This window comes from Oryctolagus cuniculus, chromosome 17 (assembly GCF_964237555.1).
Source record: "Oryctolagus cuniculus chromosome 17, mOryCun1.1, whole genome shotgun sequence".
In the NCBI taxonomy this organism is placed as follows: Eukaryota; Metazoa; Chordata; class Mammalia; order Lagomorpha; family Leporidae; genus Oryctolagus; species Oryctolagus cuniculus.
The window spans coordinates 66,728,794-66,753,659 of NC_091448.1; the positions used below are offsets into that span (position 1 = coordinate 66,728,794).

Consider the following 24,866-nt stretch of genomic DNA (forward strand, 5'->3'; position numbering starts at 1 on the left):
CTGGCCCAGCCATGGCTGTTTTGGGCATTTGGGGAATAAAGCAGTGGATGGAAGATTCTCTCTTTCTCTCACTCTCTCATTTGCTCTCGCTCCATCTCCCCCTCCCCCCACTCCCATAGTTCAAGTAAACAAATACATCTTTTTAAAAAGGATGAAGGGAAATGAATGTTCTTATATTCTGTTAGCTGGAGTGTAAGTAAGTGTGCACAGCTTTTCTGAGGGCAATTAAAATTTCCTATTTCCGTAGTCTTCATCCATTTTCATTCTTTTTTTTTTTTTGAGATTTATTTATTTATTTGAAAGTCAAGTTACACACAGAGAGAAGGAGAGGCAGAGAGAGAGAGAGAGAGGCAGAGAGAGAGAGAGAGGTCTTCAATCCACTGGCTCACTCCCCAGTTGGCCACAATGGCCAGAGCTGTGCTGATCCGAAGCCAGGAGCCAGGAGCCAGGAGCTTCTTCAAGGTCTCCCACATGGGTGCGGGGTCCCAAGCACTTGGGCCATCTTCCACTGCTTTCCCAGGCCATATCAGAGATCTGGATCAGAAGTGGAGCAGCCAGGACTCAAACCAGCGCCCATATGGGATGCTGGCATGGCTGGTGGAGGCTTTTCCCACTATGCCACAATGCTAGCTGCCCCATTTTCTTTCTAGACTTCTATTTTGCAAAATGCTTGTCCATGTTCACAAGTGTGCACAAGGATTTTCCTTGCAGCAATACATGAGAAGTGGACATAATCGAAAATCCATCAATAGAGGGATTATTAAGTAAACTGTGAAATGGCCATCCATACTATAGAATATCATGCAGGAGTTAAATGAATAGGGTAACTGACTGAGTACTAGGAGGGAAAGAAATCCAGAAGAAACCATGAAGTGAAAGAACCAAGTTGCAGGATGTTACTATTTAGGTTAAAAAAAGAAAGAAACCACACAACACAACTATTATGCTCTATGTAAATATGTTTGTAGGTAATTTTTTGGAAGGATATATGCCAAACTCAGAGCAGTAATTATTACCTCATAGGTAGGGAGTTAGGACACAATGAAGGTCTTCACTATCCCTATCACTTTTTATCTACTAAGAATGTAATGGTATTACTGATAAAATGCAAATAAATAGAAGTAGTTTCTTATTTCAAATTCTGTGCCTTGTTAAAACAACCATAGAATTATAATCAACAGATGTTGATTGTGACATGGAGAGGGAATACTTTTTCTGACATACTGACCTCAAAATAGTAGAACAAGAAAGCTCTTACAATGCAGTTAGTTTTGTGTATTCATGTTTGGGAGCGTGTACTCACAGTGTCTCAGCCCAGCGGTATGCTTTCCATACATTTTCATCAATGAAAGAAATCGAGTTTCCTTGGAAATTTCTGTAAAGGAACACAGTTCACATCCTTGAATGGGTTGGAAAAGAATGAACAGAATGAGGAAAAAAATCATGGCACCCTCATGGGGGAGTATTGAAATACAGAAATATTATCAGCTTTCTAATAAATACCAGTGCTTTTATGTTCCGTAGCTCTCTGCTTCCCAGTTTGCTCACTCAATAAATAATGAGGGGCCACTGACATAAACAATGAAGCATCCTCTCAGAAGCTTAACTTCGTCTCTGTCCAGTCTCTTTGACAGTAAAGACAGTCAATCACTTTGAATATTAAGTATTTTCACCAAAATAACTCAGGTGTCTACACTGACTTCTATAAATCAGTGAGAAAAGGATAAATTATTCAAGAAAAAATGGGCAAAATGTATTGTCACCAATAAGAATAATGAAAACCTATGCAGGTATACTAGTGCTTTGGCCAAGCGCCCTCTGCTGAAATCTTTCCAAGTACTGAATGGATACAGACAATTTAAAATCAGAGGGACTAATGTGCTGATGTGGAAAGCCTTTTGGAATACAGCATAGGGTAAAAGTGCCGATCACTGAGCCAGGAGCCAAGCATTACCTCCATAGGAAAAAAAAAAAAAAGAGAGGAGGTTGGAAGGAAAGACGCACACCTGGGTTACAGGTAATAGAGTGAGGACCAGGGGATGATGAGGGTGTGTGGGGGTTCATACTTTCACATTTTATCCTACATTCTGTGCACTTTTTAAAAAGTGGAAAGGTGCTCATAATCGATACTTGTTTACAAGAAGCTGTTAAATGACTTATATTTAGCTTCAACTTTGAATTGCTGTGAGTGCTTAGCTTTAACTCTGTCCTCACTCCTCAGCAACAATGAACCTATTTGTTTTAGGTACACATTTTCCTGGAAGCAGGAGCAGCAATAAAACAGATACCTGTATGCTCACCTGCCTGGTGGATATGTCCTCTCGGGTTACTTTATGCTCATCAATAAAAAGTGCCTAACACTGAACACATCTCCCACTAACGGGCTCTTCTTTCTGACTGCTGTGCTTCTGCCTTATAGACCACCATCATTCTCGCTGTCATCCAGGGAAAGACTGTGGAGTCACGCATTTTTATTTTCTGTTACAATCCATCACACAATTCTTTAAGCCAGCTTTACAGATGAGGATATTGAATCCAAGCTAAATAACTTGTCCAAAGTCACAAAGCTAATCACTGGGAGACCTGTGTTCAAAGCCAGGCAACCTGGCTCCAGAATCTATCCTTAAATCTGTTGTATCATCTCTAATAAGTCGGGATGAGGGCTGTGTTGAAGAGTGGGATTAAAGCAATGAGGTAATAACATGGTGAATGTCAATAAATAATGAATCAGGAAAAGCAGTAAGGGCAATCACATGAGACTGTAGAAGAGACAGAAGAGAATAAGAGAAGGAGGATCAGGAAAGCTCACAAGCAAAGTGGCCACTTGGGGGTGAACCAACGGAAAAAGGAAGACCTTTCTCTCTGTCTCTCACTGTCCTACTCTGTCTGCCAAAACACACACATACACACACACACAGTCAACATAAGGTGGGGACTTGAGGAGGGCTCAGAAGATCTTGGGTAAAAGCTGCTGAGACAGGCAGGCTGTAGGGAACCATGAGGAAGGGAGATTCTTACAATATGCTGAAGGTGCCATTGTAGCTGTTGGGCTCTGGTACAGGAACTCTGTGAAGCTTCTGCACTGGGCTGAGGCCAGTGCACGAAAGTGTCTCATCTTTGCAGGTGCAGAGCTCACAGACATTTATGGTGGCAGCCGCATTCAGGGGTTGATCTGTGACTTCAGTTAGGGTTGAGTGCTGAGTCTGAACCTGGCCTGGATGTAGATCTGTAGTCTTCTTCAGGGATGGAGAATGGCCAGCTTTTGCAGTGGGTACCAGAGTTATGGTTAGCTCCATCTTGGAAGGCTGAGCTATGACACTGGGTGATGTTGGGTGCTGAGCTTGATGCTGACCTGCTGTTGGAACTGTCATCTCATTGTCCCCTGGGGACTGAGTTATGAGCTCCTTTAGTGGCTCTGTAGACTGAGTTAGGGTCATTTGCATGGTAGTAGAAGGTGTAGCCTCTGTAGTACGTTGTGGAGTTTGGGTAATTTCCAGGTCCAGAGGCTTGACTGTGACTTGAGGCAGGTTTGTATACTGAGTCTGAATCTGGACTGGAGGTGAAAATGTCACCTCAGGGTACATTGGATAAGGAGGAGGAGATATAGACTTGAAGGCTGTAGAATGTTCATCCTGTGTAGTGGGTACCTGAGTTATGGTTGACTCTAACTTCGAAGGTTCAGCTGTGCCACTGGGTGACATTGGATGCGGAGTTTGATCTTGACTTGGTTTTGGAACTACCATCTCATAATAAACTGGAGGCTGATAGACCACTTCATTATGTGGCCCTGGAGGCTGCCCTGAAGTCTCCTGCATGGTTGGGAGTGGTTCACCCTCCACAATGGATTCTGGAGTTAGGGTAAGTTCTACATCAAAAGGTTGAACTGTGACTTCTGTCAGGGTTGGATGCTGAGCCTGAACCTGGTCTGGTTGTGAAAGTACCTCCTCATGGAGCACGGGAGGTACTTTAGTCTTCTTCAGGGCTGTAGAATGTTCAGCCTTCCTGGTACGCTTTGCATTTATGGTAAGCACTGTGTCCAAAGGCTGAACTGTGATGTGAGGCAATGTTGGATATTGAGCTTGATTATGACCCAGTGTTGGAACTGTCACCTCTTGATGTATTGGAGATTGGGTTACACCCTCCATGGGAGGTTGACTGGAGGTCTCCTGCATGTCTGTAGAGGGTTCAGTCACCATACTGCTGGTTTCTGGAGTTATGGTAAGTCCCAGGTCCAGATGTTGAGTTGTGACTGGAGTCAGGTTTGGAGATGGAGCTGTAGTCTTGCTCAGGTCTGCAGGATGCTCAGCCTCTGTAGTAGGTTCTGTAGTAATGGTAAGTGCCAGGTCTAAAGGTTGATTTGTGACACTGGGTGATAGTGGAGGTTGATTTTGACCCTCATGATGCACTGGTGGCTGAGCTACAGATTCTTTAGGTGGAGTCTCCTGCACATTTGTGGCAAGTTCAGCCTCTGTAATGGGCTGTGGAGTTATTGTAAGTGCCAGATCAAAAGGTTGAAATGTGATGCGGGGTGATTTTGGAAACGGAGCTTGATCCTGAGCTGGTGTTGGAACTGTCACCCCCTGATATCCTGGGGGTTGAGCTATACCTTCCTTAGATGGCCCTGGAAGCTGAACTGGGGCCTCCTGCATGATTGGAGAAAGTCCGCCTTCCATTCCAGGTTGTGTAGTTATGGTGAGTTCCACATCCAAAGGTTGACCTGTGACTTTGGTCAGGTTTGGTTGCTGAGTTTGAAGCTCCTGCTGGGTTACAGATGATTGAGTGTCAGGGAAGTCTTGTGGCTTGGCTGGGGCTACATTTTGCACTGGAGCTTGTTCTGCATTCTTGAGGGGCTCTAGAGGCTCAGCTGGAGAAAGTTCCATCTTTTCAGGCAGTGCTGGAGGCTTGGCAAGAGGAGGCCCAAGCTGGGTTGGAGAAAATTCAACTTGCTTGGTGGGAACTGTAGGCTGGGCAGGTCCTTCCTGCTGACTCCAGTAAGGATAAACTTCTGGAGTGGGCTTTAGGGTTCTGGTAAGGTCAATATCCACATGTTTTGGTTTGGTTTTAGACATCCTTAAATGCTGAGTTCTGAGTATTTCTTCTGGAATATGAGGTGAAAATGTCATATTCATTGGAATAGCATCACTCATCTCTGGGAAGATATCTGAAGGCTGGTTTGTGTTTCCCTGTTGGAGTGGTAATTGGTAAGCACTCACGGGGCGCTCTAGAGGTGGAACGGAAATCCCCTGCTGGCTTGGTGAAGGTTCCTTCAGTTGTTCAGGCTGAGCTGGGACCCCTGGAAGTGGGGAGTGCTCATCCTCTTCTGGGGGCTTTGGCTGCTGAGCTGTGTCTGCCTCCTGGTCTTTCAAAGGCTCATGCTCCGTAGGGAACACTGAGGCGTGAGCTTGGGCTTCCTGATGGATTGGAGAAGGTGCAGCCTCTTCGGGGGCCTGTAAAATTTCAGCTGTTTCCTCCTGCTGGGTCATAGAGGGTTTCTCATCCTGCATAACTTCTGGAGATTGAATTGGCAGTGGTTCAACCTCTTCAAGAGGCGTTGGAGGCAGAGCTGGGACTGAGGCCTGAGTTGTTGTGACCTCGTGGCTGACTGGAAATGTTTCCACTTCTGCAGGTTTTTTTTTTTTTTTTGACAGGCAGAGTGGACAGTGAGAGAGAGAGACAGAGAGAAAGGTCTTCCTTTGCCGTTGGTTCACCCTCCAATGGCCGCCGCGGCCGGCGCGCTGCGGCCGGCGCACCACACTGATCCAATGGCAGGAGCCAGGAGCCAGGTGCTTTTCCTGGTCTCCCATGGGGTGCAGGGCCCAAGCACCTGGGCCATCCTCCACTGCACTCCCTGGCCACAGCAGAGAGCTGGCCTGGAAGAGGGGCAACCGGGACAGAATCCGGTGCCCCAACCGGGACTAGAACCCGGTGTGCCGGTGCTGCAAGGCGGAGGATTAGCCTAGTGAGCCGCGGTGCCGGCCGTGCTGCAGGTTTTGGTGTTAGGGTCAGCTGCAGGTCTGGAGGTTTAGTAGTCACATTGGGCAAGTCGTACTGCTGAACTTGATGGTGACCTGGAGGTAAAATGGTCACTGTGTGAGGACTTGGAAGCTGGGCTGGGACTTCTGTCTTCTTTCCAGAAGATTCAACCCCCTCAGAAGACTCAGAGGGCCGCATTGGTTGCTCCTGCTCACTGATATAGGGTTCTGTCTCCACAGGAGGGCCCGGAGTCTGAGCAGAGCCCTCCTGGTGCGCTGGAGAAGAGTCCCGCTCCATGGTAGGCTCCGGAGTTATGGTCAGCGCCACATCTGCAGGCTTGATGGTCACGTTGGGCAGGTTATAACGGTGAACTTGATTCTGATCTGGAGACCAGTCCATCCCCTTCTGAATCTGTGGAGTCTGAGCTATGATATTCTCTTCAGGAGATTCTAGCGCTTGAGCTCGGGGATCTTGCTGTACTGGAGATTTGACTTCCACAGGGAGTGCCGAAGGCTTCTCCGGGGCTTCCAGTTGGCTTCTAGAAGGTTCGATCTCAGGAGACTCAGAAGGCTGAGCAGGCTGCTCCTGATTGCTGGAGGAATATTCAGTGTTCACAGGCAGGCCTGGAGGCTGAGCTGGGGCCCCCTGCTGGGCTACAGATGGGCTGACTTCCTCAGCATACTCTGAGGGCTGAGCTGTGGCATCGTTTTGGGTAGAGAAAGGTCCAGTCTCCTCAGGGAGATCTGAGGTCTGAGCTAGACCCTCTTGAGTCCAAGATTCCACCCTCCCAGGGAAGTCCGGAGTCTGCACTGGGGCCTCTTGTTGGGCTGAGGGGAGTCCCACTCCCTCAGGATGCCCCAGAGGCTGAGCTGGAGCCTGCTCCGTGCTTGGAGTAGACTGAACTTCCTCACCTGCCCCTGAGGCTTCTGTCAGCTCCGTGTCTGCAGGTTTCAGTGTGACGCTGGGGAAGTTTGCTTGGAGAGCTACAATCTGAGGTGAGGATGGAGTGTTAGGATCATGATACACTGATGCCTGACCTACTACTTCTGCAGTAGCAAATGGATTCTGAGCGGGGGCCTCCTGCTGCAACGGAGATGCTTCTTCCTCGGGCTGCTGCAGGTCTGCACCTGGGCCCTCTTGCTGGGGTGAAGAAAGTTCATCTGGTTCAACGGGCTGTGGAGGCGGAGCTTGTTCTTCTTGCTGTGCAGAGGAGGATTGGATGGGCTCCTGAGTCTCTGGATTTTGAGTCTGGCCTTCCATCAGGAATTGAGATGGTTCAGCCTGCTCAGAGGGCTGTGCAGGTTCTCCTGGGTTCTCCTGGGATTCTGTAGGAAAACCACCAGGATAGACCCCATAGTCAGCCAGCAAAACTTGATTTTGACCCTGAAGCTTGGCCGCTTTGTCTGGAGTTCCAACAACAACCTTAGGAAGCCGTTGACGCCGAGCTAGAGCTTTCTTGGGGGTCAGGGGTGAAACAATCAACTTGTTTCCTTGTGAAGACTGTCTAGAGGCGGAACGAGTGCTTCCAATGACTGGTGAGCATTTCCTTCCAGTCGAGGAGGCAGAGCCGGAGGCTGATCCTGATCCCCGTCTAGCACGGGAATCGCCTCTGGTAGCCTCTGTTGTCGAGTCAGCCTATTGAAATACTGCTTTGGAACAGCAAGCTGTTCTGGCTCTGGGGGCAGTTCCAGAAAAAGGAAGCAAACTCACAGTGGACTCTTGAGGCGAGGTCAGCACCCGGGAGGGAGCAGAAGACCCCAGGTCATCAAAGCCGCCAGGGTCTGCCATGGGTGTGAGCGAGTCAGGCGATTCAGGTGGGACATTCAAGGAGTGGGAAGACCAGGGCTCAGAGAGCCAAGGGATCTGGACTGGGAGCCCCTGGTCTTCCCGCGTGGGGTCTCCTAAGTGATGGGAAAGTGCAGGTCTCCTGTCCTCACCTTACTCGACTCCTGCTCTTTCTGTCCACTCGGGGCTTCTGTACTCTCATTGATATAGGTCTCGGTCCTCCACTGCTCTGCGTCCCATTCTTCCTTGGCTATCTTTTCTTCCTGCTGCTCACTGAGGAGCTTCATCAGGATGCCTGTTTTGGAGGTGAGCTTGGCACAGGGCAGTTGCACCTGGGCCTCAGAGCAGTCCATTTTCAGAGTGCGGATGACGTGAGAAATGAGCTTTTTCATGTCCGTGTTGGGGATGAGGGACTGTAGCTGCGGATTCAGCTGAATTTCAAACTGTTGCCCCTGGGACAGCATCACGGGGTAGGTGAAGCCTGCGGGCGTGGTGGGGGCTTCAGTGCCCTCGCTGGGGTATTCCCACTGTGTTTCCTTGGTTTGGTCCACAGTCGGCATTAGGTCGAACTCGGTCCCAGCAGAATCTGTAGCTGAAGGATCTGTGTGCATTTTGTCGCCAGGGAGCGTTTCTTCATGTGCAGTGGTGTTTTCTGGCAAAACGTTTTCTTCAAAAACACGACCTCCGGAATGGTTTTCCTCCCTAGTGTCTTCTATAGAAGGTTCTCTCAGAGGAGGACTCCCCTGAGAATGCAGGCCTCCAGGGGATGAGAAAGCCTCTCCGGAGGGGGAGTTTATGAGACTCCGCAGTGCAGGGAACGGAGGCCTCTTCCCAGCCGTCAGCCTGTTGAGGGAATTTTTCCTTCTGAACTTCCGACTCAGTTTGGCCTTGGGGGTTCGGAGGACCAGGTGAGAGCGAGTTTTGTGAAAGCGGTAATTTTGTCTGGAATGCCAGATTGGTTTCCCTGCCGCCTTATTTTTAGCTTTAGCATTGGCATCTTCTAAGACAAAAATGGTGTAGGTTAAGTCTTTTCCTTTGTTGTTGATCTCAGAGAGAGATTTTGCAGGGGAGGTAGAAGGCCTGCCCAGGATGTGTTTCTTCAGGAAAGAGGAGGCTGCAGCCTCACGTTCCTTTGTGAGCAAGGGCTCCGTGTGCAAGGAGTTTCCGGCCACCTGCCTGGGCCTCTGAGCCACTTGAAGCTCCTTCAGCTCCCTGGAGCCTGCTCTCCCAAGCCTTCTTCCCCCAATGCTCTCCGCAAAGGGCCAGGTGCCCCGTCTCCTCCCGAGGCTCTTCCTCATCTCCTGGAGGTGCCTTTCCCGTAAGCCCTTTGGCCCCTTGATGACTTTTTTCACTCTCTGCAGCCTGTACCCCACACTTGGCATGGTTGCCAGGCTGTTCTCCTGTGACGGGGCAGTTTCTGATTTCTTTTGGAGGATTTGAGGGTTAAATTGAGGACCTAACAGGATAGGCTGCATAAGCATGGCCTTTTCTTCCTTCTTAACCTCATCGATTTTTTCTTGAATTTCTTCATCTAACAAATTCTGTAGAAAATAGAGCTTTCTCAACTTATTTCTGTAAGGATGAGAGGGCCTCCTTATGTGGGTTTTCACGTAGCTCAGGGACTTATCTCTATCTTGCACATTTGAAAAAAGCAGTGTAATGAATGGTAATAATGTTGATTCTACATTTTGTAGATTTTCCTCTGAGAAATAAGGCAATATGTAATTCAGTGCACTAATAATGTCACTTTCATTGTTGAAGTCCCGCTGTTCACTCATATGGCCTGGGAAGTCCACACTGTTTCTCTCTGATACTGGGTTCCCTGGCTCAATAGTCAGCTGCTTGCTGGTGTTGTTCTTCCGGGCTTGCAATATCTTCATGAATGCCCCCTTTGGGTTCCCTATAGATGCTTCTTCAACTGTCAAAAAAAGAAGAGACTGCTTTTTGGTACGGAAGACTGATGGGACAGCTTTATGTCAGTCCACAGCCCTACACTCTGATCAATTAAATTAGGAGTCAAATCCAATATTTGGGGTACCATTGAGACTTTAGAGAGAAAAGTAAAACCAAACTCAAACCTATGAAATGGCAACAATAAAGGAGAAAAAGATATTTTTGAGAGTGGCATTCAGAAGAGTTCGCAGTGTTAAAAAGCAGTAACTATGATCAGTATTATTTCATTGGTTTCCAATGACCAACCACTCCAGGCTTAGAATAAGGCTGGAGGACAAATGGCCCCACCCAGCTGCCCCTTCTGTGGCTCTGCCCCTGCTTCTCAGCCACATCATTCCACAGTCCTGCCTCATGCTGAGGGAGCCCAAGGCTTCCTCCCTCCCTCCCTCCCTCCCTGTGGCCCTATGTTCTTGCTGCCATCACAGGTGTCCATGGCAAAAGATAGGCATGTAAGGGGAGCGAGGGCAGAGATGGTCAAGCCAAGGGGCCTTGCTCCTCACCTCAGTGTGTTCTTTCCCACCCTTGTAAAGGGAGATTAACAATGCTTGTCCTTCTCACCTCTTGAGATGAAGGGAATAATATAATTGGTAGGAAACTGGTCTGGAAGGTGAGCAACACTGTGTAGATGGGTATACAGTTATCACTGTGCTAATGCCTCAGATCCCTGACTGAGATCCGAATTCAAGCTGTCTAAGGAAGAAAGCGGTCACATTTTGGAAGTCACGACATCAGTGGTAATAACCCTCATCTACAGAAGGATACTTAAAATTACCCGAGTGTTCTGTGGATAGAAAAGCGTGAGACTCAGAGCAGGTTCAGAGTTGGACAGTCTACAAGTGCATGGAGGAGCCTTCCGACTCCATCAGAGGAGCCAGGCAGCCATTTCTGGTTATGGAACCAGAAACTCCCCGGCTCCAAATAAAACAGCATCACTTGTACTCTTTTATACAAGTGCAAAAACAAACAACCGCGGTGAGCAGTGTAGACCTGTTCTATAAGACAGAGGGCCCTTGAGGCCCAACACGTAGAAAACCAGTTTATAGACTGTGTGCAAATGAGTTATCATTGAAAAGCAAAGCACCCAAGAGCACAGAACACCACGTGTGTGGTTCCCAACATTGCTTCCTTCCCCTTCCACCTCTTTTCCATGATCCTTTGTGCATATGTAAATTACATAGCGGTAACTATGTTATTAAATTACATAGCGGTGATTGCGAACCTGACTTTCAGCAAGGGAGCAGTGTAGCAATTTAGGGAGTTTAAATCTGAATGAATGAATAAAAATTCAGCAATTAATTACATTGTTACTTTAAACTTGACCCTAAAATTTTAAAATAAGAAATTTAAAACAAATAAATATTAAAAAAAGATCCTCAGGAAGTTCCGACTCACGGCAATGTGTCGTATTTGGCAGGCATTCATTGTCACAGTGAAGCTTGACGGTGTTGCAGACAACCTCGATAGTATGTTTAAATTGGCAGAGGCAGCAGGCCATATGGCTGGGTAAGATCCTATGAATAGAGACAGAGAATTAAGTTACCTGTAAAGGGGTTCCTTGGGTGGGTCAAACAGGTGAGCCAAGGTGCCAGCAAAGGCGTTCTTGAGGTATGTGTGTGGCCAGGGCATTTGGGTAGGAGCCTGGTGGCCAATTGTTAGTCTTGAATATGAGAATAAAGGAAGGAGGGAGAGGTGGCCCAAGGAGGCATAGGCATGGAAGTGGGTGTGGTGTATCCAAAATAAAGTCAACAGGGTGAGCATTGGGCACCATGGATCTGTCGTTTGACTCAGGGGTGTCTCCTTCCAGTTCACAAGTCTCATTGTGGGTTGGGAGTGCACAGGAGGACTTCCCCCAACCTCTGGAGTACTCTTCTCCATCCCTGTTGGAAGTGTTCACTATTAGAAACTACTCTGGTCCCAGAAAAAATGACTGACTGCAGTAATTGTTGGAAAAGATGTGGAGAAAAAGGAACACTTGCTCACTGATGGGTGAGTGAAAGTAATTTGACCAGGCAGGTGTTTAGCCCAGCCATGAAGATGCTGCTTGGGACAAGCACATCCCCTTCTGGAGTGCCTGGCTCCATTTCTGATCCCTGTTTCCTGCCAGGGAGTGCCCTGGGATGTGTCAGGTGGTGCTTCCCTAAATACCCAGAAATGGAAAGGCTGCAACTTATGGTAGGTGTGTGTTTTTAAGAAACTGTCAGTCTATTTTCATTATATTTTTTTTTTCAAATTTATCATTTCGAAAGTTTCTGTGGAAGGAAGAGAGAGAAACACACACAAACACATCTTTTCTTTTTTTTTTCTTTTTGACAGGCAGAGTGGACAGTGAGAGACAGAAACAGAGAGAAAGGTCTTCCTTTTGCCATTGGTTCACCCTCCAATGGCCGCCGTGGCCGGCGCATCGCGCTGATCCAAAGCCAGAAGCCAGGTGCTTTTCCTGGTCTCCCATGCGGGTGCAGGGCCCAAGGACTTGGGCCATCCTCCACTGCACTCCCGGGCCATACCAGAGAGCTGGCCTGGAAGAGGGGCAACCGGGACAGAATCTGGCGCCCCGACCGGGACTAGAACCCAGTGTGCCAGCGCCGCAAGGCGGAAGATTAGCCTATTGAGCCACGGTGCCGACCACATGTTTTCATTAGGTAGTTTACTCCCCAAATGTCTGCGACATGCAGGGCTGGGCCAGGCCAAAGCCAGGAGCTCAGAAACTAGTTTGGTTTTCCATGTGAGGAGCAAGAACTCAAGTCCTTGGGGCATCACCCACTGCCTTCCAGGGTACATGTTAGCAGGAAGCTAGGGTGGAGCAGAGCCGGGACTTGGATCCAGGCATTCTGATGTGGGATTGGAGTATCCCAGGTAGTGGCTTAACGGCTGCACCAAATACCTGCCATCATAAACAGTTTAATTTTTATTTGTTTTATTTTTTAAAGCTTTTATGTAATGAATGCCAATTTCATAGGTACAACTTTAGGAATATAGTGTTTTTTCCTCCATACCTGCCCTCCCACCCCCACTCCCGTCCTACCTCCTACTCCCTCTCCCATCCCATTCTTCATTAAGATTCACTTTTGATTGACTTTATATACAAAAGAGCAACTCTATACTAAGTAAAGATTTCAACACTTTGCACCAACCCCCCACCCCACAACATAAAAAGTACTGTTTGAGAACAAGTTTTGCAGTTAATTCTCATAGTACAGCTCATTAAGGACAGAGTTCCTACAGGGGGGGTAAGTGCAAACAGCTTCATTTCTAATACCCCCAAATTGGAACAACCTAAGTGTTCACAAATAGGTGAATAGATAAACTATGGTAGGTTACACGTAGTGGGCCAGGCTCTTTCTAACCAATAGAATAACCAATGGTTGAGTTGTTACAGATGACTAATGTTACTTCTTTGGGTCCAGGGAAAGCTTCATATAGAAAGAAAAAAAAAAGAAATTATCAACTCCCAACTTGACTCTCACTGGGATTAAACATGACAATAGGTCTGATCTGATTTCATCATCATTTAAAAAAATCATCTATTATTTTTCACTTTATGTTTCTGTGTGGGAGCAAACTGCTGAAATCCTTACTTAATGTATACTAAGCTACTACTGCTTTCCCAGGCCATAGCAGAGAGCTGGATCAGAAGTGGAGCAGCTGGGACTTGAACCAGCTCCCATATGGGAGGCCGGCACTGCAGGTGCCAGCTTGACCCACTACGCCACAGCGCTGGCCTCTGCTCATTGTTATTAGTACCATTTCATCTTATATTTTAGACTCAGGAATACTGGTAGCTTGCTGAAGTGCTTCTCACTCCCAGTGACAAACTTTGGACAGTGACTTGGGAGGTATTAAGATCCAAATATTCTGACCACCCCAAGGCCCTCCGAGACCGACCAGAGGAAGCGGGTCCTCTGTGAGCTGGAGGTCTAATCCCCCTCTGTTGATTGGTTCTCAGTGATCCAGGGGAAAGAAAGCACCAGAACACCCGGTATTTGATTTAAAAGTCTACACCTTGGGGATGTGTTTTCGGGTTCTTGGAGACTGACTTAATGGAAGAAGAGAGGTGAGAGTTCTTGCTGGTGCTGTGCCCCTGGGGAGGGCTTGACTCCCTCGGAGGCTTCTAGAAGCAGTCCTGCTTTTCTTGCCTGTGGCCCCTGTTACTGCATACAATAAATATTTGACAACATTTTAATTTCTCGCCACCTGGCTAGAATTGCTTACGAATATCACACCCATGAATGTAAGCAATTAAGTATTTTATAAGCACCGCTGAGATGCCAATATCAGAAAACAGGACTTGCAGGTGACAGAGGCGGGACGGTCACTCCGTGTTTTCCTCGGGGGCTTCGCTCTCTTCACCTTCTGCCGAGGACTCTGGAGGGGGCGTTTTCTTGGCGGGGGCCTCGCTGAGCTCCCTGTGGGAAGAGAGCAGAGCAAGGCTTCCACTCCTGCCACTCTCCCCGCCTCCCCAAACTCAGTACGGTGAAGTGGCCCTGTCAAGGACCCTGCGTCCTTGTCAGGAAACTCTTCCTTTACGGAAGGCTCCTTGTCTGGGGGCAAGTCCTTGGCTTTCTTGCGTGTGCCACCGAAAGGGCTGAGCAGACGCCTCAGCCAGAGTGGCCACCTCAGCCGGAAGAAGCCCTAGGAAAGACAAAAAGACATGTGAATTGAGCATTTTCCCTGCTGTCTCCAGCCACACACTGCAGCCTCCTCCCATTTACCTGAGTCTCATCTTCCGAACACTTTCTAGGCACTGATTGGTGAAAGCTCCTTGGGGAAAAACACACACAAGACCATTAGAGACGAGTGCCATTGTTCACTTCTCACAGTGTGCATCTCCGGTCTTCCTGGGACGACACATGCACCTCAGCCATCACTGCAGTGAGTGCTCACTACAAGCCTGGGGTCTCAGATGCAGTACCCAGGGCGCTGGGCTTCCAGGAGCCCTCTGTCCCTACAGACCTGCAGTGTCTCTGGGGAGACTTTTGTCTGTTGTCAGTCCCAGTGCCTTTCTCAGCCAAGTGTGCTTGCGCAGTGGGACACACTGCACCACCACACGGGGCAGAAGTATTTTCTCTCTCCAGAGGCATTTGACACCTGCCCCTTTAGGATTTAGCCTCACAAGCATCATTCACTGGGGTGTAGGGAGAAAATGCTTGTGTTTCCATAGCTGCTCTAGTCCCCTATAAATTGAATCCTATGAAGCAATGTCCGAGTCCAATAGCAACGTTACCCAGCTCAAAGATTTTTCTCACTGCAGGGTGTCTGTCACTGATGGAAGATTGAGTTGTGAAACCAGTTTAAAGGGCAAAACCAGTGTGGAAATACAAGGTACCCTTTTTGAATATGATTAAAACAGAAAAAGAGTGCATTGTTTCAGCAACTGCTTGTGTCTACAGAGCGTGTGGGTATTGATTTGCAATAGAAATTGTAGCACACAGCCCAAGCTCACTATGACCAAGGGAGAAGTCCCTGGCTGGGGAGGAACCTTCCTCTCTGTAATACTCACTGGCAGTGTGACTATGGGACCAGTATTGTCCCTTTCTCCTTGTATCCTTACCATAACAGGGAGAGACAAACGGTCTGAGAAGGTGTGAATAAAAGGCATAGGCAGCGGGGGTCTGGAAACCAGTAAGTTTTCCAGCCACCTCATACGTTTTACTCTCCAGCAGCCTTGAGGGCGACTGTCCCCCTTCCCCCAGTGTCATGTGTCTTTCCATAGCCCTTCTCCGAGCCTCTGGAAAGGCCTCTGAACTGGCCAGATGCCACCAGCAGCAGGAACAGCACAAACAAAGCCCCTCCCTAGCTGCTGTGTCTCGGAAGGACCACTGACAGCACATGTGTCCGTGCTGGTGCCGTCTCCCCAGCCATGGCTGGGGACCAGATTTGCTGGAATCAGGCAAAACACTCAGATGGATAGTCTTCTGCCTCTGGCAATGTCCTCATTCTAAAATGAGCAGGTTTAAATAGATGAGTTCTCAGTACTCCTCTACTTCTAAAATTCTAATGTAACAATTGTCAGACTGATACTTACGTTGAAGATTTTTCTAACAATTGTCAGACTGATACTTACGTTGAAGATTTTTCTATGTCTTCTCTTCCTCTTCCTCTATGAGAGTAAATCTTTTTTGTAAGGAAAAGCAATCATTATTCACCATAATGATTCTATCTCCAAATCATTTACCTTCCCTTTCTTTCTCTAAAAGCCTTGCCTGCCCAATAAGATAACTTTTTTGAGGACAGGAATTCTGTCTTGTTAATAGTTCTCACTCTTCCACAGTCCTTGGTCTTGAATGCCTCTGGGACTTAATACATTCTATTGACAGCCAGTCATCAGTGAGTCCTCTTAAAAGTGGAATGGGAGTGCAGCGTCATGCATTTAATCTATACTAATTTGGGAACATGGAAGTTGTAGTCCTTAAACAAAATTTAAAAAATCTGGAAGAAAAAAAAGTGGAGTAGTAGGAAACACCCTTAACCTGCTGAAAGTATGGACCAGAAACCTAAACAATGGTGTTTTAAAGGCAAGAACAGGAGTAGGATACTTATTAGACTGCTACTAGTCATCATTGTTGAAAAGGCTGAAATTAGTGCAATAAGAAAAATAAATGGGGTATAATTACTGCAAAGGAAGAGACAAAACTGTCATCATTTGCATAGGAGATGGTGGACAACCTAAAAAAAAAAGCCCAAGATAATCAGCTGACATTTTGTTGGACGTAACGTGTGGGTCCGGGGAGGTGACTAGGTGCTGAGTCAGGAGAGTAGTACAGTGAATCTCCTGTTTGTTGTGCACCACCAGTGACTAGAGGGAAAATGGAGTACAGAGCCCTTCTTTAATAGCAATAGAAAGGAATAAACTATCTTGGAATAAACTCAACGAAAGTTGTGTAAGATTTATGTGATTAGGATGCTCTTCTGAAGTCCATAAAATGTCATGTTTCTAGGGTATCATAAAGACGTCAGTTCTCAAATTAATCTACAAATTCAAGGCAACTTAACTCAAACCCCAAGAAAACTTTTTACAAAATCTGACCAGCTGCCATCTTTTAGGAAAAAATAGATGATAAAAACTACTAAATTTATGAAGCAGGAGCTGCCCTACACTGAAACTGTGTAGTGTTAGGGTGGGCACTGCCCATGCTGGTCTCTTTCTCATCTCTATGCTGTGATCACTTACTTCTTGTGGCTAGACATGTCTTTTAAAAAACTTTCATTGAAGATAGACAGATTTCATGTATACAGATTCAGGAACATAGTGATACTTTCCACCTTACCCTCCCTCCTGCCCACACTCCCATCCCTTATTCTTCCCCCCTCTCCTATTTCCATTCTTATTTTTTATGAAGATCTATTTTCAGTTAACATTATACTCATAAGATTAACCCTACACTAAGTAAAATGTTCAACAACTAGTATGAAGAAAAAAATTCACTGTTCTTCAACAGTTCACACAAGGGCTATTTAAAATCATCACATCTCAGGGATTTTTCAAGATGGTGGCATAGGGAGGCAGCTTGCTGCTCTAGTCTGGGGGTGGATAGTTTAAAAAAAGTGGAAGGAGTGCAATCTCAGGGAAGGTTTAGGGAGAAAATGGTAGAGGAAACTCCATGCAAATTGGATGGACGCTGTGGACCTATGTGGAGGGTGTGGACTTGCACAGTTTGAGACCCCAGCAGCTGAGAGCCTCAGCACCAGCTTTGGAATGAGGCAAGACCATACTGCAACAGCTCAAGCCACTGGCAATAAAGCTGTGGGAAAAGCCTGGCATGGGTCTGGCTTGGAGCTCTGTGGGGGATGATGTACCTGCCAACCTAGAGCAAAAAAAAGTGGGGGAGTTCACGTTTCTCTCTGCCCGACCTCAGGCACTGGCATGCTGTAACTAGCCAAGAGAGGGCAGGCACCATTTTGGAGATATGTAACAGCTGCTCCAGCTAGTGACCGTGAACCCAGAAACCAACCTAGAGGAGATGCCAGACTCTGGGAGAATTGACAGGGGGCTGGGTGCTTGTGGCTGTGGGAGCCTTGTGTGGTGGGACTGTGAAAACACTGGGCTGTGTGGGAGGGTGCAGGCAAGCTCCAGGGAGGGAACACATCTTAGAGCAGCTTGATGCAGGAATCAGCTGCAGTGCATCAGCTGAACTCATTTAGACAAAGTCTTAGACATTGGAGCAGTGGGATGCTACGTAGATCTAATGACTCTGTAAGACAATACTTTTGTCTTTCGGCTGCATCCTTTCTCCCAAGGGCAGAGACAGTTCCTCGAGGGTGGAGAGTATATAATCTCATCGTTTCAGCAATGAGGAAAGAAATCAGTGGTAGAAGAGAGTACATCAAATCCCTGACACAATTTTGGAGAACTTCTGCCACTTTACTCTGGCCTTCTTACACTTAACCTCTCCAAATGTCCAGTCCCTTGTTATCTCGGTTCCAGTTGCACAGAGATTTCCCACAAGTGGGGTTCCTTTAAAAATCTGTGGAATGTGCTTTTCAAGGGAAAGAGTAAAGCGCATCTCGGTCTTGGTGACTAAAGAGGAAGGTCAGCTCATGGTACGTGGAAAGTGGCATTGATGTACAGTCTGTGGATTCCGAATCTATTACAAAGGAAGGATGCACTCTGGCAACCTGAATGAGTCGTCCCTACCTCAATGAGACAGAAGATGATAACCAGCATTGTGACCACTGCCGTCACAGATATTGCCACGATGAGCTTGTTGTGATAGCCGTGTTCTTGAGCTCCTTTTGCGAGCTAAGAAAGAGCACAGTTTAAAAAGACAGAATAAAGAGCTGGAAAATATGGATGCTAAATATTCAGAACCCCGTTCTTCAGGTGAGTGGCGTAAAAGATCTTAAAAGACCATACAAAATCTGCTGTATTATATATAATCTTGGTATTACTCATTTTCTCTACAGTGTGTTAGGTCTGCCTCCTAACAAAGTGTCACCGTCTTGGCAAAAGTTACATTACCGAGACAAGATCTGGACTGGGAGCCCCTGGTCTTCCCGCGTGGGGTCTCCTAAGTGATGGGAAAGTGCAGGTCTCCTGTCCTCACCTTACTCGACTCCTGCTCTTTCTGTCCACTCGGGGCTTCTGTACTCTCATTGATATAGGTCTCAGTCCTCCACTGCTCTGCGTCCCATTCTTTCTTGGCTATCTTTTCTTCCTGCTGCTCACTGAGGAGCTTCATCAGGATGCCTGTTTTGGAGATGAGCTTGGCACAGGGCAGTTGCACCTGGGCCTCAGAGCAGTCCATTTTCAGAGTGCGGATGACGTGAGAAATGAGCCTTCTCACGTCCGTGTTGGGGATGAGGGACTGTAGCTGCTGGTTCAGCTGAATTTCAAACTGTTGCCCCTGGGACAGCATCACGGGGTAGGTGAAGCCTGCGGGCATGGTGGGGGCTTCAGTGCCCTCGCTGGTGTATTCCCACTGTGTTTCCTTGGTTTGGTCCACAGTCGGCATTAGGTCGAACTCGGTCCCAGCAGAATCTGTAGCTGAAGGATCTGTGTGCATTTTGTCGCCAGGGAGCGTTTCTTCATGTGCAGTGGTGTTTTCTGTCAAAACATTTTCTTCGAAAACACGCCCTCCGGAATGGTTTTCCTCCCTAGTGTCTTCTATAGAAGGTTCTCTCAGAGGAGGACTCCCCTGAGAATGCAGGCCTCCAGGGGATGAGAAAGCCTCTCCGGAGGGGGAGTTTATGAGACTCCGCAGTGCAGGGAACGGAGGCCTCTTCCCAGCCGTCAGCCTGTTGAGGGAATTTTTCCTTCTGAACTTCCGACTCAGTTTGGCCTTGGGGGTTTGGAGGACCAGGTGAGAGCGAGTTTTGTGAAAGCGGTAATTTCTTTCTTTTTTTTTTTTTTTTTTTTTAAATCTTTTTTTTTTTTTTTTTTAACTTTTATTTAATGAATATACGTTTCCAAAGTACGAATAATGGATTACTATGGCTTCCCCCCCATACCGTCCCTCCCACCCACAACCCTCCCCTTTCCCACTCCCACTCCCCTTCCATTCACATCAAGATTCATTTTCGATTATCTTAATATACAGAAGATCAGCTTAGTATACATTAAACAAGGATTTCAACAGTTTGCTCCCACACAGAAACATAAAGTGAAAAATAATAGATGATTTTTTTTAATGATGATGAAATCAGATCAGACCTATTGTCATGTTTAATCCCAGTGAGAGTCAAGTTGGGAGTTGATATTTTTTTTTTTTTTTTTTTTTTTTTACAGAGGATCAGTTTAGTATGCATTAAGTAAAGACTTCAACAGTTTGCACCCCCATAGAAACACAAAGTGCAATATATTATTTGAGTACTCATTATAGCATTAAATCTCAATGCACAGCACATTAAGGACAGAGATCCTACATGAGGAGTAAGTGCACAGTGACTCCTGTTGTTGACTTTACCAATTGACACTCCTGTCTATGGCATCAGTAATCTCCCTATGCTCCAGTCATGAGTTTCCAAGGCTATGGAAGCCCCTTGAGTTCTCCGACTCTTATCTTGTTTAGACAAGGTCATAGTCAAAGTGGAGGTTCTCTCCTCCCTTCAGAGAAAGGTACCTCCTTCTTTGAAGACCTGTTCTTTCCACTGAGATCTCACTCACAGAGATCTTCTGCCAGAGTGTCTTGGCTTTCCATGCCTGAAATACTCTCATGGGCTTTTCAGCCAGATCCGAGTGCCTTTAGGGCTGATTCTGAGGCCAGAGTGCTATTTAGGGCATCTGCCATTCTATGAGTCCGCTGAGCATCTCACCTCCCATGTTGGATCACTCTCCCCTTTATTTATTCTATCGGTTAGTGTTAGCAGGTACTAGACTTGCTTATGTGCTCCCTTTGACTCTTAGTCCTTTCATTATGATCAATTGCGAACTGAAATTGATCACTTGGACTAGTGAGATGGCATTGGTACATGCCACCTTGATGGGATTAAATTGGAGTCCCCTGGTATGTTTCTAACTCCACCATTTGGGGCAAGTCAGCCTGAGCATGTCCCAAATTATATATCTCTTCCCTCTCTTCTTCCTACTCTTATGTTTAACAGGGATCACATTTCAGTTAAATTTCAACACTTAAGAATAACTGTGTATTAATTACAGAATTAAATCAGTCATATTAAGTAGAACAGACAAAAAAACTATCAGAAATGGATAGATTCCTGGACACATGCAACCTACCTAAATTGAACCAGGAAGACATCGAAAACCTAAACAGACCCATAACTGAGACAGAAATTGAAACAGTAATAAAGGCCCTCCCAACAAAGAAAAGCCCAGGACCAGATGGATTCACTGCTGAATTCTACCAGACATTTAAAGAAGAACTAACTCCAATTCTTCTCAAACTATTCAGAACAATTGAAGAAGAGGGAATCCTCCCAAATTCTTTCTATGAAGCCAGCATCACCTTAATTCCTAAGCCGGGAAAAGATGCAGCACTGAAAGAGAATTACAGACCAATATCCCTGATGAACATAGATGCAAAAATCCTCAATAAAATTATCGCCAATAGAATGCAACAACACATCAGAAAGATCATCCACCCAGACCAAGTGGGATTTATCCCTGGTATGCAGGGATGGTTTAATGTGCGCAAGACAATCAATGTGATACACCACATTAACAGACTGCAGAAGAAAAACCATATGATTCTCTCAATAGATGCCGAGAAAGCATTTGATAAAATACAACACCCGTTCATGATGAAAACTCTAAGCAAACTGGGTTTGGAAGGAACATTCCTCAATACAATCAAAGCAATCTATGAAAAACCCACAGCCAACATCCTATTGAATGGGGAAAAGTTGGAAGCATTTCCACTGAGATCTGGGACCAGACAGGAATGTCCACTCTCACCACTGCTATTCAATATAGTTCTGGAGGTTCTAGCCAGAGCTATTAGGCAAGAAAAAGAAATTAAAGGGATACAAATTGGGAAGGAAGAACTCAAACTATCCCTCTTTGCAGATGACATGATTCTTTATTTAGGGGACCCAAAGAACTCTACCAAGAGACTATTGGAACTCATAGAAGAGTTTGGCAAAGTAGCAGGGTATAAAATCAATGCACAAAAATCAACAGCCTTTGTATACACAGACAATGCCATGGCTGAGGAAGAAATTCTAAGATCAATCCCATTCACAATAGCTACAAAAACAATCAAATACCTTGGAATAAACTTAACCAAGGACGTTAGCTTGGAATTCTTCAAGTCAGCCCGGGGAGCAAAAGGCGAAAATCTGGAACCAGAGGCAGAGACGTGGGCCGCCAGGTTGGAATCCGTCAGATTAGCCCGGGGAGCAAAAGACGGGAAGCCAAACTGGGGGGCGCAGACGTGAGCTAGGTTGAATTCACCAGGTTAGCCCGGGGAACTTGGACTGAATGCCGGTGGCGGAAACGTGAGCTGGGCTGTGTGACTCGCGGAAGCCGCCACGCGCAGAGAGAGCACGCGGGGCACAAACGGGGAGAGCGCACGGGGTGCGAATAGAAGCCGGTAAGCTGCGCAGAGCTGGGAAGCCACCGCAGGGCGGGCCCCGGGAAGCCGCGCAGAGCCGGGAAGCCGCCGCGGGGGAGGCGCCGAGAAGCAGCCTCGGGGCGGGCGCCGGGAAACCGCGGGGATAAGAGAAACAAGTTTAGAAGTAAAATGAGAGAAATAGGAATGCTGGCAGATAGAAGTAAAATAGGAGAAATAGGAATGCCCGGAGGTAGAGAAATAGAGAAAAATAAGGCCTCCCCACAACACGGCAATGAGAGAGCTTGGATTCGGTCTGCCTGATTAGTAAGACGATAAGCACCTGCAGGCAGCTAGCAGCTTATGCGCTGCAGGTCACCGAAGACAGGCACGAATTAACATCAATAAGTCTCCCCACAATACGGCAATGAGAAGGCTTGGATTCGGTTTGCCTGATTGGTAGGGCTTGTAAGCACCTGCAGGCAGTTCTAGCAGAGCAGAGCATGCGCTGCAGGGCACCGAACACAGGCACGCATCAGCGCCTAAAAACCTCCTCACAACATGGCGAAGAGAGGACCCGGATTCAGTTTGCCTGATTGGTAGGGCTTGTAAGCACCTGTGGGCAACTCTAGCAAGCAGAGCAGTGTGTGTGCTGCGGGGCACCAAAGACAGGCGCGTATCAACGCCAAAAATAAAAAGAAAGGGGGATCTGTGGGGAGCAACTGGGAGCAACTCGGACTAGACTAAGTTACTGGAATTAAGACTTATTCTATGCATCTGCTCTCCCACAATATGGCTCTGGGAGAGGAGCAAACAGCTTCTACCCAGCTGCCTTTCACCAACTTGACAAGCTGCAGGAGCTGCTCCTGATTGGAGGAGAGCAGCGTACTCGGCGTGTGGGTAGCAGAGTTGGGATTGGTGGAAGAGGACTATAAAGGAGGAGAGAGACAACATGCACCAGGAACATCTATCTGAAGGAACACCTGTGCAGCCCCCGAGAGAGCCAGCCGGCGGTGTGCCGCTCCCCCGCAGAAGTGGGGAAAGCGGCAGGGGGAACCGCCCTTCCACGGAGGTGGAAGGGACGGTAGCCAACCTGGGAAGAACCAGCAGCAAACCTGGGGAGGGCCGAGCAGACGAAAGAACAACGCAGGGTCCTGTGTCGTTCCTCCACGAAGAGGGGGAGCGACATAAATGAATGAAGCAGAAGAAATAAAGTATACTTAATGTTTAGAATTATCAATTACTGCTGATTTTCCATAATATATTTCATTTCTGATTTCACTGAAAGATTTGATGAGTATTACTATTCAAAGAATGTTATGTCACTGGTAAGCTCTTGGCATGTCTTTGAGGTAGATTTCATATTCACAATAGATTGATCCTACCACACTGCTGTTTTACACAGAGACTTCATTCAGAAGAATGTTTACTGGGCTGCATGTAGTACATGCAAAGTAAGGGTGAATGCAGATTTTGCTGAGCATGAGCCTAACCTAATTTGGGGAATCCCTTATAATGAAACATGCAGAATTATGAATATAAAAATTGCTCCAGCCCCTCCCAGGACCTTGGAAGGGGCACGTGCAAGCGTAAAGCCTTGAAGCTTAGGCTCCAGTTCATGATGAATCCAGCTCAGCTGGCACTCTTTTCTGGACTCTGTAATGCAGTGAACAGCATTGTTTTCACTTTAAAAACCCTCATCTTTGGTCATAAGATCACTGGTGTCTTCCTGGGGCAACGGGGATAGCAAAAGTTTCCTTGAAGCAGATTTGTCTAATAAAAGAATATGTCCCCAAATAAAGGAGACCCGCTCCCAACACACACTTGGTGTATTACAGCCATTGTGCCAATTTTTGAAGCAACCATGAGTTAGATATGTTCAGATCGCATGATAAGAGGATTAGTTTCCAATACCAGCTAGCTCTGGTTTTTGCATCACCATGAAGCAAATGCTTTTTTTCTTTGGCTTAAGATGGACACAGAAACTTGAGATAAATGAACTGGTGCCTCATGCACTGTACGCCATCCCTAGCTCTGCTCCTACTTTTTCAGCTCAACTCTCTGGCCTTGCTGCACAGATGCTAGCATGGCTGTCACTCATTTTCCCATCAATGTCCAACTTCCCCCTGCTGGCATGAAAGTCTCTGGAGACAAAGCTTCTGTCCTGTTCCAGTTTGTACCCCCAGCACTTAATACAGCACCTGGCACTCGGTGGGCCTGGCACTCAGTGAATGTTCTTAAATGAATTCATTACTTTTCATCCACTGTGATTCCACAGATTTTCTCCCTGTGTTGTCTACAGAAAGCTGTACTGGAACTCGGCCCCTTAGGAGGGAATCTAATGGAATGATATATGTTGAGGCCATTTTTACTGATGCTACCAAAACCACTTGGTGTTGGGGCTCCAGGAACCAGCTCCCGGTGTGTGGGTGAAGTAAAAACAGACTCTCAGTGTTCTTCCTCAAGATCTGCAGGCACTGTTGGTCCATCCCCAACACATCCTAAAACCTTCCCTCATAACCAGAATGAATTGTGTTTGGCTGGGATTCTGAACCACAGAACAGGTGGATAGTCTTTCAACATCAGGTTTAGTGGAGAATCTGTATCTTGAATCTAATATTCCCTTGGGCCATTGAACATCACAGAATTGTTGAGTTGAAAGTGAATAAAACTCACTTTCTGTTGCAGTTTAGTCAGGACAAAATATGTGGG

The 24,866-nt window shown here is 46.9% G+C and overlaps 2 protein-coding genes across 3 annotated transcripts; both read right to left on the reverse strand.

The window, feature by feature from the left end:
• Positions 1-7,430: 7,430 nt before the first annotated feature.
• Positions 7,431-11,759, reverse strand: LOC138846318 (leucine-rich repeat-containing protein 37A3-like). The gene is made up of 2 exons (XM_070061721.1): positions 11,104-11,759; positions 7,431-9,676 (listed from the first exon to the last, which is right to left on the reverse strand). The coding sequence occupies exons 1-2, from the start codon at positions 11,204-11,206 to the stop codon at positions 7,875-7,877; spliced, it is 1,905 nt and encodes a 634-aa protein (XP_069917822.1). The 5' UTR covers positions 11,207-11,759; the 3' UTR covers positions 7,431-7,874.
• Positions 11,760-13,873: 2,114 nt separating this feature from the next.
• LOC138846327 (leucine-rich repeat-containing protein 37A3-like) lies at positions 13,874-19,446 on the reverse strand. 2 transcript variants are annotated; one of them, XM_070061753.1, is made up of 2 exons: positions 14,421-19,446; positions 13,874-14,340 (listed from the first exon to the last, which is right to left on the reverse strand). In XM_070061753.1, exon 1 carries the CDS (start codon positions 19,209-19,211, stop codon positions 18,717-18,719), a length of 495 nt encoding a protein of 164 aa, XP_069917854.1. In that variant the 5' UTR covers positions 19,212-19,446; the 3' UTR covers positions 13,874-14,340; positions 14,421-18,716. The 2 variants fall into 2 exon arrangements, with proteins under 2 accessions (XP_069917854.1, XP_069917855.1); XM_070061754.1 differs by having other exon boundaries at positions 13,874-14,114; positions 14,204-19,446.
• Positions 19,447-24,866: the final 5,420 nt, after the last annotated feature.